The sequence below is a fragment of the Prosopis cineraria genome, unplaced genomic scaffold, assembly GCF_029017545.1.
Source record: "Prosopis cineraria cultivar Desert tree isolate PC_DT_omini unplaced genomic scaffold, ASM2901754v1 PC3, whole genome shotgun sequence".
Lineage (NCBI taxonomy): Eukaryota > Viridiplantae > Streptophyta > Magnoliopsida > Fabales > Fabaceae > Prosopis > Prosopis cineraria.
In genome coordinates this window covers 4,378,406-4,394,328 of record NW_026555334.1, presented here as the reverse complement: position 1 = coordinate 4,394,328, position 15,923 = coordinate 4,378,406, and the positions used below count along the sequence as shown (strand labels likewise).

Genomic DNA, 15,923 nt, shown 5'->3' with positions numbered 1-15,923 from the left:
GCTTTCCCAATCATTAATCTTCATTTTGAATGTATAGGTTGTTGATTTTGATTTTCATACATAATAAATAATTTTTATGTTATTTATCTTGATCTGCATTGTTGTTCTTCTCAGTGAGTGTTTGAAGTTTTGAGTTTTTGGGTACTTAATTATTGAATTAAGGGATCATCCAATTTTTTTGTTGATATGAGGAGATTCATTAAGGATATGAAAATAGTATACCACCTAATTACCTTGTTTTTAATATTTTTAATATTTTAAATTGATATTTATATAGTGTTTGATGTGGTTTAATATGATTTTAATTAAAAGTGAGTTTCTTATTAATGTTGTTATTATTGTTGTTGGATCATATATAGTTTCATTATGGATAACTTGATTTTTTTAAAGGCATAAAGACCTGGTAATACTCATTTTAAGCCGTTATATATACTATCAATTTTTTTTAAATTATTCTTGAATATAACTTTATGTGTTTGTTGTTGTGGATGTTGTTGTTGTTGTTGTCATTTAGATTAATAGGAAGAGGGGATAAGGCTCGGGAAACTCTCTTTTTTAAGTTGTTATGCTGTCGAAATTATTTCAATGGCTAGCAATAAAAATATAATTATTAGTTTTAAACAAGATTAAAGAGGGAATGTACAAACATGTGGTTAGTGACTTATTGACTAATTGATCTTTGTATCTAATTCTCCCACTATCTAGGAGTAGTCAAAGTTATTAATCATATTTCCCTCTTAATCTTTCTAGAAATTATGGATAAGGAATGGATGTCTGTCAATCGTCTATCCAAGGAATATTGGGATGGGGTGGCAAATTAAGTTAAGCATGCGGAGGATCCTACTAGGATTGTTTGCCTATGTTTAAAGTATGGTCTTGTAAAGCGGGTTAGTCTAGATACTTGTGAAGAACACCTCGTGATTAATGGGATGGATTAAAGTTATAAGTGTTGGACAATGCATGGAGAGACAAGAGATGATATTGGTTGCAGCCAGAAGCATAGTGAAAGCTGTGCATCATCTCCTGATGATTTTGACACATGCACACTTGAGGAAGATTGTCTTGAACAGATAGCCAAAGCAGTTGAAGAGAACCTCGAGGATTATCCGGAAATGTTTGAGAAGTTAAAAAGTGATGCGAAGACACCGTTGTATGCTGGTTGTAGTGCATCAAAGTTGTCAGCAGTGTTAAAATTGTACAACATGAAGGCAAAACATGGATGGAGTGATGCAAGCTTTACTGAGTTGCTTGGGTATTTGAAAGTAGAATTACTTCCTAAGGAAAATGAGCTTCCTTGTCAAACATATGACGCAAAACAAGTATTGCGATCAATTGGCATGAGTTATGAAAAGATACACTCGTGCCCTAATGATTGCCTTTTATTTCGGAATGAATATGCGTCGTTAACCGAGTGTCCAAAGTGTAATGCCTCACGCTACAAGCAGAATGGATCAAGTCCCGTAAAGGTACTAGGTATTTTCCAATCGTGCCTAGATTTAGACGCATGTATAGCAGTGTAGAAATTGCGAAAAACTTAACATGGCATGCGAATGAAAGGATAAAAGATGGCATGCTTCGTCATCCTGCTGATTCTCCACAATGGAGAAAGATTGATTATGAGTACCCTGAATTTGGGAAAGAGAGTAGGAATTTACGCCTTGCATTGTCTACCGACGGGATGAATCCTCATGGGATTCAAAGTAGTAGCCACAGCACTTGGCCAGTCATTTTGGTGATTTATAACCTTCCTCCATGGCTTTGCATGAAGCACAAGTATATGATGTTGTCCATGCTAATTACGGGACCCAAGCAACCTGGGAATGACATAGACATATATTTGGCTCCTCTAATTGATGACTTGAAGATCATGTGGGAGTCAGGTATAGAGGTATATGATGGGTATAGAGAAGAAAGATTTAATTTAAGAGCTATGCTTTTCGGTACAATTAATGACTTTCCTGCTTATGGCAATTTATCAGGGTATAGTATTAAAGGGCAACTTGGATGCCCTATTTGTGAAGAGGGAACACATTCTATAAGGCTTCAACATGGGATGAAGAATGTTTACCTCAGCCACCGTAGGTTTTTACACTAAGAACATCATTATCGGCGGTTGAGAAAAGCGTTCAATGGAAATCCAGAAGAAGGTAAGACACCTTTGCCGTTAACTAGTGATGAGTTGTTTGAGAAGATTAAGGATTTGGATATTGAATTTGGCAAACCATTTGTAAGGCACCTTGGGACAACCGGATGGAAGAAGAGATTTATTTTCTTTGAACTCCCTTATTGGACCACCTTAGATGTTCGGCATTTTCTTGATGTCATGCATATTGAAAAAAATGTCTGTGAGAGTCTTATTGAGACTTTACTTCAAGTGTCAGGAAAAATAAAAGATGGCATAAAAGCAAGGTTGGACATGGTCTCTTTAGGAATAAGAGAAGAATTAGCACCCCAAGATAAGGGAAACCATACCTTTCTCCCTCCGGCAGCTTATACGCTATCTAAGAAAGAGAAAACTACATTTTGTGAGTTCCTTAATGTAGTTAAAGTTCCTGAGGGTTACTCTTCAAATATAAAAAATATTGTATCAATGAAAGATTTGAAGTTGAAGGGCTTAAAGTCTCACGATTGCCATGTTTTAATGGAGGATTTCATTCCAGTTGCTATACGTGCAATTTTACCCCTTAAAGTACGAGGGACAATCACTAAGTTATGTTTATTTTTTAAGTCCATTTGCAGTAAAGTGATTAACCCACATAAGTTGCCAAGGTTGCAAGCTCGAATTGTATTAACACTGTGTGAGCTTGAGATGTATTTTCCACCGGCATTCTTTGATATTATGATCCACCTAACTGTTCACTTGGTTAGGGAGCTTCAAATGTGCGGGCCTGCTTATTTAAGATGGACGTATCCTATTGAGCGCTATATGAAGATTTTGAAAGGCTATATGAAAAATCGAAGTCGACCAGAGGGTTGTATTGTTGAACGGTATATTTGTGAAGAGGCTGTTGACTTTTGTACTGAGTACCTGAGTCATATTAGCTATGTTGGGCTTCCAAAGTCTCGACATATGGGTAGAATAAGTGGAGAAGGGATCATGGGAAATAAAGTCATTACTATGTCAAGTGTACAGTGGGAGCAAGCCCACTTATATGTGTTGCACAATACTGAAGAGGTTGAAGAGTATGTAGACAAGCATATGGCTGAACTTAGGAGGGACAATCTCAATAAATCAAAAATTTGGTATGCTAGGGAACACAACAAAACTTTTACAAGATGGTTTAAGGAGCACATTCTTCAAAAGTTAAATGTTAATTCCAATTCAGTTTCTAACAAATTGAGATGGTTAGCTAACGGTCCAAGTAAACAGGCCATTTCTTACACTGCTTACCTTATCAACGGATACACATTTTATACAAGCGAGCAAGATGATAGGAGCACAATGCAAAATAGTGGTGTAACTCTTGTAGCTCATTCCATGCATATTTCTAGCACTGAGGATAAAAATCCTATCTATGCAAACATGTCATACTTTGGTGTAATTGAGCATATATGGGATTTAGATTACATATCCTTTCGAGTTCCAGTCTTTGGGTGCAAGTAGATTGATCAAAAAAATGGCTTGAAATTTGATTACAATTTGGCTTTGTACAAGTCAATTTAAACAAGGAAGGGTACAAGGATGAGCCTTTTATTTTAGCATAACAAGCCAAACAAGTGTTTTATGTCCCTGACCCTGCTAATAAGGGGTGGTCTATTCTTATGTTACATGAAAAAATAAATGAAAATGTAGCAATTGAAGATGACCCATTCAAAGGGACATTAAATCAAAGTAACGACACTGTTGATGAAGCTCTATACATGAGAAATGATCACAATGAAGGCATTTGGATTTCAAAGAGGGGTAAATTATTTCAGCATAAGAAGAAAATATTTCAAGGAGGGGGAAGTAAAAAACCCAAGTCAAGGAAATGAAAAAGAGCAACTTGAACATGTAACCTTTGAATTAATTATGCCATTTTTGTTTCATGTTTGAATTAATATAGTCGATTATATTTGAATTAATTATGGTTGATTAACTTTTTGAATTAATCATGGTTGATTAATTTTGGAATTTTATTGTGTTACAGGTAAATGGCTTCAGATTCTGAGTCCACTGAAATCCCTCCATCAGATCCCGCTACAACTTGTACTGATGCTCCGTTGTCATAAAAAAAATTGGAACAGGAATATTACAATATCCAGCGAGGCCTACCAATAATGGAAGAAGTCACAAGAACAAGAGCAGCAGGGAAAAAGATATCAGTGCAGTGGAACAAGAAAGGCCAAGCCATCAAATCTGCAAAGTTTATAAGTTATATTGGGGTTGTGGCAAAGACAACTGTACCTATCACACAAAAATCTTGGCGCAAAGTTGATCAACCACGAAGGACATTATTTGGGAGACTGTATCTGTAAGTTGCATTTGACTAAGTTATATTCTATTATAATATTATAAATTGATGCACCTAACATATTTATTTTATTTTATAGTCAGGATTTTAAATAGACGAGAGCAAGAAGGATTTTGTCCTTCAAAAGGCTGGGAGGGCATTACGGTCTTTCAGACATTTTATTACACAAAAATATTTGAAAGACCCTGATGCTGAATTTGTAGCCCAAGTTCCTCCCCTATTACAGCCTTTAGTAAAGCAAGAAGATTGGGATGCTTTTGTTGTCTCTCGGCGCGAGAAGGAATTTAAGGTATTTATGTTTCTAAAATTTAAATTTTAGTGCCTTTTATTGAATATATCTATGTGTACTAACAAGATATTTTTGTTATTGATTAAAGGAACTGAGCGCCCAAAATAAGAAGAGAGTAGCCAAGAATGAATACCCTTACAGAGCAGGGAGGTTAGGGTATGCAGGCGTGGAGCAGAAAGAAGTTGAGGCCGAGGGATCGGATGTTACTATATCTCACCAAAGACTCTGGGTATTGGCACGAACAAAGAAAGATGGAGTGATTAACAACCCTCGTGTGAAAGAGGTTGCTGAAAAAATTGTAAGTGTTATTCTTATCTATCAATTAATAAATGATTATTAAAAGGCATACTAATTAGTCTACTTTTCACAGGATTTCCCTCTCTCAAGAAGTATCACAGGGCAAGCTTCCTGAGCATAAGGATATCTTAGCTAGAGCATTGGGGACCCCTGACCACCCTGGTCGTGTTAGGGGTGTTGGCTTCGGTGTCACAAAGAAGCAATACTTTAGCAAGATTAAGAAGCGAACATCGGCTTCTTCATCCGAGGTCCAAGAGTTGAGAGAAGAGCAAGCTGTTATGAAGCAACAGCTAAAAGCCCAAGCAAAGTTAATTGACATGCTATTGAAGGGCCAGATCCCTGGGAGGCTTTTGGGTGACGTTAGCCCCAGCGGAAAAGATAGCTGCACAGTCCTTTCAGACAAAATACCCGAGGTAATGCATTTTTTCTTTTAAATTTGCTCAACTAATTTTTTATCTAAACAACTAACATTCTTCATTTATTTAGGGCGAGAATGATTGCAACTGTTTAGCAGACAATCCGTCACGCAAAGTAGTTGCAAGGGGACGCGTGTATAACATTGCCGGGGACACAATCCATAACCTTTCCCTCCCGCCCGATTGCATTAGGGTTTCCTTGCTTGTTGCAATCGACCCCAAGTATCTATTACCTTATCCTACCGATGAGATGTAGATGGTAGGAGATGCGTTGGGGAGCTTCGTTGCATGGCCCAGCCACCTTGTTATGGTTGGTATACCAAAGCCAACAAAGGACCCAAAGCTGCCAAAGGACCCTTTGCCACCAAAGAAAAAGATATATATGATTTATATAATTATTTAAAATCTTTAATATATATATATATATATATGTCTAACTTTTTCATTGTATAGCCAAAGGGGAAAAGCAAATTGAAGGATAAGGTGTCGGGCCATACTAAAGAGTCAGTCACGGTTTCGCAACATGCAGTGCCTATGCCTGTTGTAGAAAACAAATTCTGTGACTCTCTTGAGACCTATGCTTCTGCTACGAGGATGATTCGTCAAGAGTCGATAGGAGATATCATTAATTTTAACGATGGGCTATTTGGTAGGGCATCATTTGAAGTCGTTCGGGATGAAATTTTGAATGAAATCCTCAAGCACGATATGGCGAGCACTAGTTTGATGACTTTCTACATGAGGTAATTCTTCAACATTTATTAGTTAATTTCTTGAAATATTTATGTGTGTGAGTATGCAAGCATATTAACTTGTATATTTTTTCACCCAAGTCACTTTTATACCTCATTCGTGGTTCCTGGTGGTCTCGAGTCAAAGATCAAGCTAGTTAATCCTCATGATGTCTCTCCCCACAATAATATTACATAAGGAAGCCCTTGAAAATCAAGCAAGAATGCTTTCGGATCAATTTCGAGAAAGGGGAGAAGCTAAGGATACTTTATTTCTCGCTCCTTACTGCCAAGGGTGAGTTAATATTTGTTACGAGTAAATATTTTTTTATATTTATTTGTTTGGTAACATGTGCTGTTTCTTGTTAGGGGACACTAGATGCTTATTGTGGTTAATCCTGTTGCTCCAAAAATATGGTATCTTGATCCCCTTAATAGAGAGCCAAGCAACAGGGAAGATATGGTGGTACTTTTTAATGAGTAAGTTAGATTTTTTTACTTGTTATTTCTTTTTAATTTTAGATTTCATTCATATATATTTCTCACATTCATTCCATAATTCCTTCTTAGAGTTGTGGTGTTGTATCGCACTGCGACCGACATGACTGTGTCCCCTAAGATGAGGGCATTCGAATCTTCAGAGAAATGGGTCACTGTTAAGGTATTCATTTAATTGGTCAAGTTTTTAATCAAGAAATTGTCTCATTATATTTTGCAATTTCATTAATATGTGTTTTTTTATAGTGTCCATTCCAGCCAGATCAGAGCAATGACTGTGGTTATTGCTTGATGAAGTTCATGAAGGACATTATTACTCATGCCCCTACCACATTATCTAACAAGGTATATATATAAAATTTAATTACACTTCAATTATAAATTTTAAACAATTTTAATTAGCTACCTATTAACTTAAAATTGTTGTAACTATTTACTTACAATACTTCGAGGATGTCTATTGCGTTCGTTATACGACTGCACATGTAGAAGAGGTCCTTGAAGAGGTGGCCCAATGTGTTTTCAATATGTGGGTAGCAACAGTAGTTAGGCCGGTACAATAGTTAGTTATATTTATATATACATTTTTGGGCCAATTTTTATGGGATAGGCCACTTAATTTTGAAACATTAGTTTGTAAATAAGTTTAGATTTTAAGGTTAAATGTATAGGAATTTTTATGTTAATTAGATAGGAGATACTATTACAAACATTCATTATATTGCATTATTTTCGTTGCTGGCTGGCTGTTTTTTATCTTTATCTGTATCTTTATAGAGGGCGTTGCTTTAAAAGCAGCAACCATATAAAAAAAATTATGTCATTAATACTTGACGGTTATTTCAAAATAACCGTCAAGTATCAATATAGTTGACGCTTGTTTCAAAACAAGCGTCAAGTATTTGTAAATACTTGACGGTTATAAAGAAACAAGCGTCAAGTATTTATGTTGGAAAGTGCATATTTACTTCATATACTTGATGGTTGTTTTTAAATAACTGTCAAGTATAAGATTAATACTTGACGGTTTTTAACTGTCAAGTATTATTTCTTTAATATATGTCGCACCCTTACTTGACGGTTAAAAACCGTCAAGTATTGGGAAAAATAAGCGTCAAGTATGGGTATTTTCTATGGTAGTGATAACAAACTCAAACATTTGAACCCTCAATCTCTACTTCTAAATTGCCCAACATTCACTTTACAAGAGGTGAAGCCTAACCATTAGGTTTAATAATTACTTTTAGCCCCCAATAGCATTATTGAGCAATTAAATCCCCATTAATGGTATCACAAACCTCCAACCACCTATAATAAATGAGATTTTCGGGAATTAATGGTGCCCAACAACCTAAGACACCAAAACTCAATATATCTAAGTTTAAATAATCTAATCTACCTCCATTAACTTCATTGGAGTCAACAAATTTGAACCTATAACTTATATGGATCGAAAATCCACTTCTACTATCAAATCTTAACCATAAACTCATAAATGTGAAAAAGATGGGGAGATTAATGAGTGTGATACTTACTTTGGATGTTTGTAGCCTTCAAAATACTCTCAAAATCGTCCCCAAGTAAATCCTAGCAGAGCGTTGACACGTCTTTTCATTCTCTCTTTTCTCTTCTCTCTATTTTTGTCTCATTTTGTGTCTGATAAACTGCAGAATATGGCCATGCGCCGTGGCGGATGCATGGCATAAAGAGGTCCTCCTTCACTTAGAAATGGCTATGTGTCGTGGCAGATGATCTACGCGCCGCGGCATGTGACACAATAATTTCAACTCTCCTTTTCTTCTCCTTTCGATGCCCGGATGGCCCGTCTCAATACCAGACCTACAACTAGGGCTAAAATACTATCAAATATAATTATTAGACCTCTCTGTTTACACACTACTTCAACTTACTTAGTTACCCTAATTAGGTTTAATTAATTAAGGAATTGAAACTCGGGATGTTACAATCTCATTTTGATTTAAAAATTTTAATTTTTTATTTTATATTTATTAAAAAATACAAAAAATTATAAATTTTTTAATAAATATGCTTGATCACCAACAAAGACAGTCTATATTTAATTTAGCTGATTCATATTAAATATTAAAATTTTTTATAATTTTTATAAATTAACTATTCAAATTTACTTTAATTTTAAACAGTTTATATTTAATAATTTTAACTTGTAATTTGTTTAAAAAATATTTTTTTGGAAACATGTTAGAAGGATATATTTATTTTTGAAAAATCATGAAATCTATAAAAAATTAAAATTAAAGTTTCACTATTTAAAATATATTTAGATAATCAATTTTTAAAATCTATAATAATTTTTAATATTAAATTCAACCATTCAAATTAAATTTGAATATGACAAGCAAACACAAACCGTGCTCTTTTGCCATCATGCCTAGTGGTGTTTATGAGTGTGTGAGTGGATGAGGTGTGGGTGTTGGACTGTCAGACAAAAATCAAGGATACGGTTACAATCCATCTCTTTGGCCGCAATGGAAGCAAGCTCGATGATAGTTGCAGACAGTTGAACTTCAAATTGATGACTGATTTTGATGACAGATGTAAAAATTCAATGGTGTGGCACAATTTTTATCTAGCCCTTAAAGAACATGTTGAAATATTATGGGAGAAATTGAATCCACACACTTTGTGTGTGTGTGTTTTTTTTTTAATTATGGTACACTACCAAATTGCAAATAATAAAAAGTATAGTAGTTATTTGTTAGCAAGTAGGGTGAGTCTTGTCCCAAAAAAATAAAAAAGTAATGTGAGTAAATGGGGGTGTTAGTGGAATGAAGTTGTTGATGATCTCTGAGTGGGTCACGAAGCAAATGATGTGTCTTGAATCACTAACACCAATTTCACTTCCATTTCCGTGTGAAGCATAAACACACAGTCTCCACGCAAAGTCGCATACCTACTTCCTCATGGCCCACCCTCCACAAACACAACCAAGTAATCTACCTATCGGATATATAACCTAAATTATTAATATATCAGTTTACTTTTTCAAAGGGCTATCACATTTCTCAAACACCACTCGAGCATAATAATTGCGAAGAAGGACTAAAGTATTATGAAATCTTTGTTATTCAACAAGAAAATTGAAGCAGAAAATTAACCTTGCTAAATATTTTGATGATAGAAATATTGCTTTAACAATCATACAAAAGAAAATTGACGAGTGACAATAACAGTTTTAATGAGCAAAAGTGTAAGAAATACAAAGTATAATATTGTAACAAATATGATATTAGCAAATATAACAAGTGAGTGTATTGGTTTTGACAAAAGTAAAAATGACAAGTAACTATGATGTCTTTTTTTTTTATATATATACAAAGTAATTATGAGGTCTTAACAAAAATAATTGTGAAAAATAATAAGTGTAATGTTCTAACGAGCATATGATGGAAATTAAATGACAAGTATGAGCAATGTTTTTATAACCATGGATATGAAAGTTGACAACTAATCATAATGCTTTAACAATCATGACGGTAAGAAATCACAAGTGTAATATTCTAACGACTATGATGATAAAAAACCACAAATGAGTATATTGTTTCGATAAACATATACATGAAAATAACAAGTAATAATAACAATTTAAAAAGCATATATATTATATATAGAAACTAATAAAATGGTAGTGAAAAATGATAAGTATAGTTGTTTTTGTATTTTCTCTTTCAATCTTATTTTTAGATATCACTTCTTTTGAACCACAATATAAATTACTTTTTAGAAGCACTTCTTGATCCAAAATATAAAGTATTAGATAAATTTTATATTTCATTTTCCATTCATATCCTTGCTTTTTTTATTCCTTATATTTAAGTGCCCCCATATATAAATAAATGAGAAGATATGGGCATTTTTAGAAAATAAAAAATGAAAAATGATATCCTCTCCATTCAAAAATATAAAATATTTTTTGAGAGGCTAGATACTCAAATATAAAGCATTTTTAATATTTTAAGGTGTAATTATTATATTTTTTTTAAAATTTTCTTAATGAATAAGCTAATTAATGATTTATCTTTAGGTGAGATATTCTATTAAATAAGGATAAATATAAAAAAATATTATAAATTTAAAAATAATTAACTAATTCATTAGATATGTGATTCAATTAAAAATATTTATATTTTTAAATAGAGAGAGTAAGTATAATTGTTTTTGTATTTTCTCTTTCAATCTTAATTTTAAATGTCACATGAGAGATTTTAGAGTAATTTTTAATTTCATCCTATTTAAATAATTTTTTTAAAATTTACATTGCATGTAATGAGTTTAAATAGTTTAAAAAAAGTTACATAATTAATGTCTTATCCAAATAAATAAAATCTTCGAAGAGGAGGGAATACCAGCTTGTTTTATGCGATCCGATTGGGATGGCGAAATCAAAAGAAATGGGTCATCATAAAGAGAACCACACCACAGCGTTCTTAATTGACTAAAAAATTAAGGCACCCCACCCCGTCCCTCACCTTATCAGACCGCTTTACTTTCTAGGGACGAGAAACTGTTGCTTCTTCCCAGAAACCATAAAGAAGCTCTAAAAACCACAATTTTCTTTTTCTTTTTCTTTTGAGCTACTTAAATGCAGAACCAGAGACATTAAATGACCATGTTTGTATTTGCTGAGCTGCCATTGTCTCTGTCCTCTGCTCCTCCACCTTTCACCACTTGTCAAGCTCAGCTCCTTCGTCACAAATTTAAGAAATGGAAACAATAACTTTGTGGGGTGGCCTATTTAAATAGCGAAGAGCTCATAGCCTTGGTGGTGTGTTCTTCAGTGTTCAAGTTTAGTGTTACGTGAGAAATTGTTTGTGTGAGAGTGAAAATGAGCTATTTGGGTGTAGGGGTGAGCCCTGGGACTGTACCAGTCTATCATGGCACAAATGTTAGGGTTTTGGATAGGAGGGTGAGACTTGCAGAGTTGACGTTGAGGTGTGTGATTCTCGCTCTGGGAATTCTCGCAGCTGTTCTTGTGGCGACTGATACACAAGTCAAAGAGATTTTGTCGATTCGGAAGAGAGCTAAGTTTACAGACATGAAGGTCTTAGTGTAAGTTCTCCTCATTCTTCTTCTCTTCTTATTTTCTTTGGAACAAAAGTTTTGATGGATTGGGGTTCCTGACATAAATCAGGTTAATCTCATGATCGAATATAGTCTATTAAGAATAGGACTTTGTCATTAATCTCACATAGGAACTTACAAATGGAGTGGGGTTTATAAGTGAGGGAACTCTCCTGCCAGTTTTTGGGATGAGTTCTTTTAAATTCATGCTCGTAAAGTTAGTGCTTTTTATTAAGAGGCGGTGTTACAGGGGGGCTATCCGCTCTCAAAAGAAGTGGCATTGTCATGAGTCCTGTATCGAAAGTGGGGTGAGGGGTTTTCTCACTCAACAAAACAAGCTAATCTTTTGGAATGATTTCTTCTTTTGAACTTATGCTCATAGTAACAGACTTCAACCCACATTTGTGTAGGTTGAGATTGATTATTGCCAATTGAACTAACCTATGGCTTTTCTATGTTTATTTTGATTGTGAAAACCATTGCAGGTTTGTGGTTATAGCCAATGGGATAGCTGCTGGTTACTCTTTAATTCAGGGGTTGCGCTGTGCTGCGAGTATGGCTATGGGAACTGTACTCTTCAGCAAGCCTTTGGCTTGGCTCATTTTCTTGGCTGATCAGGTTCACCCAAAGACCCTTCTTTTCAAATGAAATAAATTTCAATTACACAATTAAGGGCACTTGTATAAAGGAAAGCGACAGTTAAGGACTAAAACTTATATAATCGTTAACACTCTTAGAATATCTCTCAAAGACCATGCAAATAAATTATTATTTCCGCTTCTTAAATTTATCACTGATACTACTTAATATTAGAATTTGATCTTTCAGATTCTATAGAAGTGTTATACTTTTATTGTTACTTCTCAATGAAAACATTTCTGTAACATTTGAAAGTCCAGATTGTAAATTTTAGGAAACTTAAGTAAAAACTTAATGAAGTACAGAGTATAACTTATTTAAATTGTGCCCTTAACTGTCATTCTCTCTTCTATATCCATTCAAATAGGTTTTTCTGCGTGAAAAATTAACAAATTTATCAAAGTTAGTTCTGCTTTTAGTCTGTTAACTTGATCAGAGGAGAGGAATCAACATGAATGGAAAAGGAAATCTCCTCGTAAGATAGAAGTTTGATTTTAATTTTTGTTTTCTGTACCATATTTTATTACTATTTTTGGATGAATACGACAGAGTAGGGTCCAGTTGGTTGATGTATTGTATTTAATGCTATAATCTGGAGGTAACTGGTATTGGAGGGGACCTATTTCTGGTCCTTGAGGAAACCAAACGCAATAACTTCTTGGATGGGGAAGTCAAGTCATTCATCATAAGACATACCTAATTCCAGAATTGGGGTCACTGAACCTTCTAGTTGTCAATAATTCTGGTTGTTGAGAATTTTAATTTCTCATTGCACATTTATAGCACAGTGGTTATGGAAAATGGAATTTTATGTAGCACTTGCAGACCTTCCTAGATCATTTTCTTGTTTTCATTTAATCTAAAAAATTTAGGTGAGTTAAGTCTCGAGGGCTCACCAAGGCAAGAGCAAGACATGCCTCTAGGCTAAAGAGAGCTTACAAAAGTACTTACAAACTTTCCACCAATAAGGTCTTCACATTAGCAACAGGATTTGATCCCACGACTTTGTGAAGTTTAAGTTAAATGATTACCATTACCAATTAGACTAATCTTTGTTGGTGTTCTGTTTTGTTTTTCAAATAACAGTCAATGCATTCTTAACATCAGAGAATAGGATCAGTGATAAATAGATCTCTGAAGGTGGGAGTTTTGTGAAGTTTTCTGAAGTAATTGTTTCTAGTCGTTGGATTAATTGGTATGGTTCAGCTTGTGCCACGTGATAGGAACAAGAGATAAGGAGTGTGTGTGAGAGAATCTGAACTATATGGCACAATCTTCACTGCGCAAGTGATTTAAGGATGAAAAATCAAATTTTCAGCAAATTCTACATGCTCCTTACTTTAGGACAGCCAGATTCGGCTTAGTGATGTATGCAAGCTTTGATCTTAGCTCGGAGCTATAATTTTGATAAATCTCTTAGTTTTGACAAGTCTTTCGCTAGATCAAAGAGATCAATTACTTGTGATAGAAATGAAATTGAACTGATCACCTAATTTCCTTAGAACAGAGAAGAAAAATACATTCCCTTATCAGAATGGTACATAACAACAGTTCTGTCTTAACCTCATTTTTTACCACTTGAGCTACACAATCAAAACAGATATTTGGTTTGAGCACAGCACTTATTTGAACCTTAACTAGCTAAGCCAATTCCTTGACTACAAGTCACAGATATTACGATAGCTTTTATCCTACCATATGGGGTCAGTTGCATGGATTGTTTGATACTATTGCCCCCTATCATCAATTAAGCCTTTGTGAAATATAAGTGACAGATGAATTATGAATTTCCCTAAGAAAGGCACCAACACTTGAATCCTAACCTGAACATTTTTGCTCAGAAATGTGAGCTATACATGGCTGAAAATGATGAAGAACCAGAGTTACATGTGTAAAATTTTGCAGGTAATGGCTTATGTGGCAATCTCAGCAGTGGCAGCGGCATTACAATCAGCAGTGTTTGCAAAGGCGGGTCAGACAGAGCTTCAGTGGATGAAGATATGTAACATGTATGGCACTTTCTGTAACCAAATCGGAGAGGGGATCGCTAGTGCTCTTGTGGCTAGTCTTTCCATGGTGGTCCTCGCTGGTATTTCTGCTTTCAGTCTCTTTCGTTTGTACGGTGGTAATAAGCTTAAAAATGAAGGTTGGTAGGTTAGGTGCTAGGAAGTGAATTGAAGTAGAGCATAATATATATATATATATATATATATAGGTTTTGACTTAAAAATTGGTTAAGCACCCACCATCTATCCTCTGTTTCTTGTTATACTAGCTTGGGATGTTTCTAAACTGTGCATGTAAGGTAGTTTGTTTACGATAATACAAGAACCTCAGCTTTGTTTGTTAACTACTCGTTCAATAATATTTTGTAGGCAAAATATATACACTGGGCTCCTATACTTTGATTGCGATTTATTTTTAGTCTTTATAGTTTTATTTCATTATTTTTAGTCCTTTTCATTATAACTTCGCTTATTCCTCTGCTGACATGGTAAAATTGAAATAAATTGACCAAGTGCAATTAAAAATAAAAGATAAACAAAAAGACAGAAGCTTTCTTGCATATTTAGATCAAACAAAATGTAGGACAGAAAGATAAGATTAAGTAATGCTATCAAAAGGGTTAACATAATTAAGCATGTGTCAACAAAATTAACACTTTTGGTGCCAACTCATAGCCTTAATGAGTATTTTTAAAATTATATGAATTAATGTTTTTGACAGATCTAATTTAAGGGGTTGGGAACAATAAAATAAAATCATAGGACTAAAAACAAAGCGCAAATTTTAAATTACAGGATTTGTTGTATTTTCCATATTTTATATAATAGCAGTGAAATATGAAGAATTAGATGACCACTGAATGGACACCTTTCTTGGAAAAGCTTTATTTTTTATTTATTTTTTCCGATTCCCATGCATTTAAACTTCCAGATGGGGGTTACGTTGCTGTATTTTTCTTCTTTATTAAAAAGTTGATTTCCTTTGGAAAAAACTTCACATGGACACCGAACGTTAAATATATGCTTGAGATGAATGAAATGGGGAGGAGAATATAACTGGGAAGGAGCCAGCCCTTCACAATAGGGTTTGAGGGGAGTCCATTTTTTGTTTTTGATTTCTTTTTTTAATGCAAAAGAGGGCACTAGCCCAACATTGAAAAGAAACTAAGAAAGGTGGAGTTGAAAATTGAAATCCTACCAATAAAAAATAGTCCAATCCATAAAAATTGGATTTATAATTTATAAAATTGTGAGATCAAATCCTGCTATTAATATAAGAATTTTATTAGCAAACAATCTATTAGTATCTTTATTAGTACTCTTTGAGCCCAAATGTATGTTTTAGCCCTGATGATATTCTAAGACCCAACTCATCTAAATGTTTTTTTGCATAAAAAAATTTGACATCCTAATCACCAAGTGCTTGGATGGACTAGTAAGGTGTTTGGTCTAACTTAACAAGAAGTTTTAAGCTCAAGCCTTAAACATACAAT

At 34.2% G+C, this 15,923-nt stretch overlaps 1 protein-coding gene across 1 annotated transcript; it reads left to right on the top strand.

The window, feature by feature from the left end:
- The first annotated feature begins 11,156 nt into the window (after window positions 1-11,156).
- On the top strand, window positions 11,157-14,807 carry LOC129306698 (CASP-like protein 2B2). Its single transcript, XM_054947409.1, has 3 exons — window positions 11,157-11,773; window positions 12,271-12,403; window positions 14,330-14,807. Exons 1-3 carry the CDS (start codon window positions 11,550-11,552, stop codon window positions 14,576-14,578), a joined length of 606 nt encoding a protein of 201 aa, XP_054803384.1. The 5' UTR covers window positions 11,157-11,549; the 3' UTR covers window positions 14,579-14,807.
- The last annotated feature ends 1,116 nt before the right edge of the window (window positions 14,808-15,923 follow it).